The sequence below is a fragment of the Penaeus monodon genome, chromosome 9, assembly GCF_015228065.2.
Source record: "Penaeus monodon isolate SGIC_2016 chromosome 9, NSTDA_Pmon_1, whole genome shotgun sequence".
In the NCBI taxonomy this organism is placed as follows: domain Eukaryota; kingdom Metazoa; phylum Arthropoda; class Malacostraca; order Decapoda; family Penaeidae; genus Penaeus; species Penaeus monodon.
This window is the reverse complement of record NC_051394.1, coordinates 9,670,563-9,674,237: the sequence shown is the minus strand read 5'-3', so window position 1 is coordinate 9,674,237 and position 3,675 is coordinate 9,670,563. Positions and strand designations below refer to the sequence as shown.

The window sequence follows — 3,675 nt, the reverse complement described above, 5'->3', positions numbered from 1 at the left end:
GACATTCAACTACATTCTCAAGAAAGTTGAGCATCGTCTTCTGAAGACATGGTGTAACTGGCATGAGCAACCCATTCAACCTGAAGAAAGACTTGTCATTACTATCAGGTGAGCGAAATTCTGATGCTATCATCAATTTCATATTACTTTATTAATAAGATGATAATCATAGATAGTATAGGAAACAAATCACTTTTATTTGAATTTTACAGTTTATATTGCATGGTACTGATAAACACAAAAATGAACAAAGTAAAGATACAGATATCATAAGTCCTGATAACAAAACAATTACATAAAATAAGCATTTCTCCTAGTACAAACATATATGTAATACTAAGACTGTTAGTGTATTACATAGGTTGAAAAGTCATATCTGTGGTATGAAATTGAGACTATAGGTGAGTGGGCATAGGAGTAAGGAGACACCTGTGGGGTATAAGCAGAAGCTGAGGAAGAGGAACCATGGGTATCTGGAAGGGGAGATATGGCAGGCACTGGATATGCAAATTGTTGTACAAGTTCTTGTAGGCGGCTTCTAAATGTCAGCTTCTGCACAGGAGGAATTCTTTTGACATGAGGTAACAAACTTTTGAAGAACATCAGATCCTCGTCATCATCTTTGTCTTGCTTACGATTTATGTTTTCTTTCAAGTACTGAATTTTTTGTTGTTCAATATCCAGGATGCTCTGGTTGAAGTCATCAGTTTTAGAGCGTTTGTTAGCTCCCTTTTTCTGCGGACGGGTGGCAGGTGAAGTGAGCCATTGCTTTTCCATAACTTCATCTTCGCGTTCAGGTGCGTCTTTAGTGTGGGATGAGGAGACTAACGCACCTTCCTCTGTAGCCAAGGGGGCTCCATGCTACCCGTTTGGTATTCTATTTGAGGTGATTCTGGTAATGAGGTTTCAACAGTATCACTGGTTAGCACACCTGATAAATTTCCAGTTGAAGCTCTTGCTTTCACGCGTTTTTCAGGAAATGCAGTAACTTGAAATACTGCCACTTTGATGTGGGAGTGTCACCTGCGGCATCACCTGATCGAGCTGGTGGAATTTTCCCGAGCTCAACAGCAAATTGGTCTCTAAGATATTTCCATTTTTTCTTTATCAGTGTCTCTGAAAAGACAAAAAAATTTAGGAAGTGGTAAAAAAAACTACATACATACATCCTTCAAGACTGTATTCGCCTACATACATACATCCTTCAAGACTGTATTCTATTGGCAAACTGCACACACACACATGCATACATACACATTTTCAAGCCGCACCAAGGCTAACAACAATGATTATATTATCATCCATTTTTGTTTATTGACATTGCTTATTATATTATTTGCAGGTATCTTGCCACAGGATCGTCGTTCCGTGCCCTTGCCTTTTCGTTTAGGGTCGGAGTGACAACGGTGGGAAAAGATTGTTGCAGAGACTGTTATCGCATGGAAACACATGCCAGTACAACAAAGGTCCTTCAAATTGATCGCTGAAGATTTCTACAGCATCTGGAATTTCCCTAACTGTTTAGGCTCAGTTGATGGAAAACATATCCGTGTTCAGTGTCCCCAAAATTCAGGATCAATGTACTTTAACTACAAAAAAAAATTCCATTGCCCTTCAAGGTGTTGCAGATTCACACTACAAGTTCATTGCTGTTGATGTAGGGGGCTTTGGAAAGCAAAGTGATGGTGGGACGCTCCAAGCCTCTGAGGTGTACAGTGTCTTGACAAAGAGAAAACGAGAAATGCCTGAACCTTCTAACCTACCAAATACAAATGTCAAAGTTCCGTATGTGTTTGTGGGGGATGAGATCTATCCACATTTACCTTTCCTATTAAAACCGTATGGTGGACGTAATTTTGACTATTGAAGATAACACCTTCAACCAACGTTTATCCAGGTGTAGGAAGACTGTTGAGTGTGCTTTTGGCATTTTATACAGCAAATGGCATTTACTGTCAAAGTGTGTAGAAACCAAAGTTGATTTGGTTGACAGCATTGTAAAATGTATTGTGTTTCTGCATAACACAATCATAGATAAAGAGGGCGTTGAACATCATCTAACTGAGACTGCCGTCTCAACTCTTCAGCAAAATGATCATATGTATTCTCAGGGAAGACCGTCAAACGAAGCTGTGAATGTTAGGGAAATCTTTAAATCTTTCTTACTGAAGTATCCTTTAGTAAACAAGGACCAAAACAAAGCAGTAAACCATGTTCAAGATAACAGAGTTTCACTAGTTGTGTTTTTGCTACTAACTAATCTTATTACTCCTGTACTGTCCACAGTAAAAAACTAGAGATAAAATGGTTCATATATTGTAAGTATTCGTTTCACTGACCTCTATAACTTACTACACTAATTTTGACAAAACATCTTTCTTTTATTACCCTGCAACTATTAAATATCATACAGAAGACCACACACACACACACTAATAATGATAATAATAATAACATTAATAATAATAATAATTATAATAAAAATTGCTTACCTTCACAGTTCAACTCCTGGCTGATTTCAGCCCACAGCCTATCCACAACATTCCTCTTAGCGTGATGCTTATTCCATTTATTCCACACTGGCTGTCTCTCATACACTTTGGGAAGCAGGCAAGAATGATCAGAGCAAACAGGTGAGCGGGTTAAAGCAGGCTCCCGGCGCGGACACGCTCGAACCTGCTTCCTCTGTGCACGCATACATTTGTTTATATGGTTAATTCTTGACGCGGGTTGGCGCGCGGGCAAACTTGCTTTCTCTGTGCACACACCCTTAAGTTATTTTTTTCTAGATGGAGACTTCAATAAAGCGAAGAGAGATCATAGAAGCATATCTCAGTGACAGTTATGGTAACACACTGGATACCATAATAAACATTATTATCAGAAAACATCAGCAAAAACACAAACACACGAAAACTGTGGAAAATTCAATGCTAGCATTATTTAAAAGCCAGTTTAATCAATACTGGCAGCAGACATCGCGAAAGAAAGATTATTTTAGGAAAAAAAACGCAAAAATTGGCTAGACGGAGAGCTGAAATTAGAGAAAGAGGACGATAGGACAAAATACGGAATAGAGAATGGCGTATGTCAAGATATAAAGAGTGCAGATTGAACAGGGAAGCCAATAAAACCATTTTCTGAGGTTAGCAACATCTAAAAGGCAAAGAACTGAAGAGATTCTCTCTAATTCTACTGAAGAGCGAGCATTTGGAAGCCAGATGGACTGATGGTAAGCTTTGATGTGTCTGAAGTCTGCCAACAAATTCTCGCAACACCCACTCATCCATCCAAAATAAATGCCTAGCTAAAGACGCCAAATCATGTTGGATTTACACCTACACAGGCCCTTGCAATGATGGCAAACACCAATTTATCCTAACAGAATTATATATAAATCAGAATATTATACGCCACGCCACAAAGAGGCTATTAGTACCCTTGCAGCCTGCAATTGACATAATTGAAAATAGAGAGAATGGGAGTAACATTGTATTTGAGTTACTATAGAAATGTGGATTTGATAGCAGTGGTGCCATTCACTTTACAATATCAGGTATGATGACAATGAATACAGTGACATAAATGAAGAAAATACATTTTCAGTTTTTATATGTCCGTTAAGACTATTGCTTGCAGATTCCCATACACTATTGTGGAATAACCCAGCTCCAT

The 3,675-nt window shown here is 38.4% G+C and overlaps 1 protein-coding gene across 1 annotated transcript; it reads right to left on the bottom strand.

Annotated features, from left to right (window-relative positions):
- Window positions 1-367: 367 nt before the first annotated feature.
- LOC119576615 lies at window positions 368-3,675 on the bottom strand (the record flags this gene model as incomplete). The annotated part of the gene is given in 7 exon segments (XM_037924274.1): window positions 368-854; window positions 857-967; window positions 970-1,116; window positions 2,493-2,685; window positions 3,071-3,307; window positions 3,440-3,448; window positions 3,634-3,675. Coding segments are annotated over 7 exon segments (1,226 nt in total), but the record flags the coding sequence as incomplete, so codon positions are not given.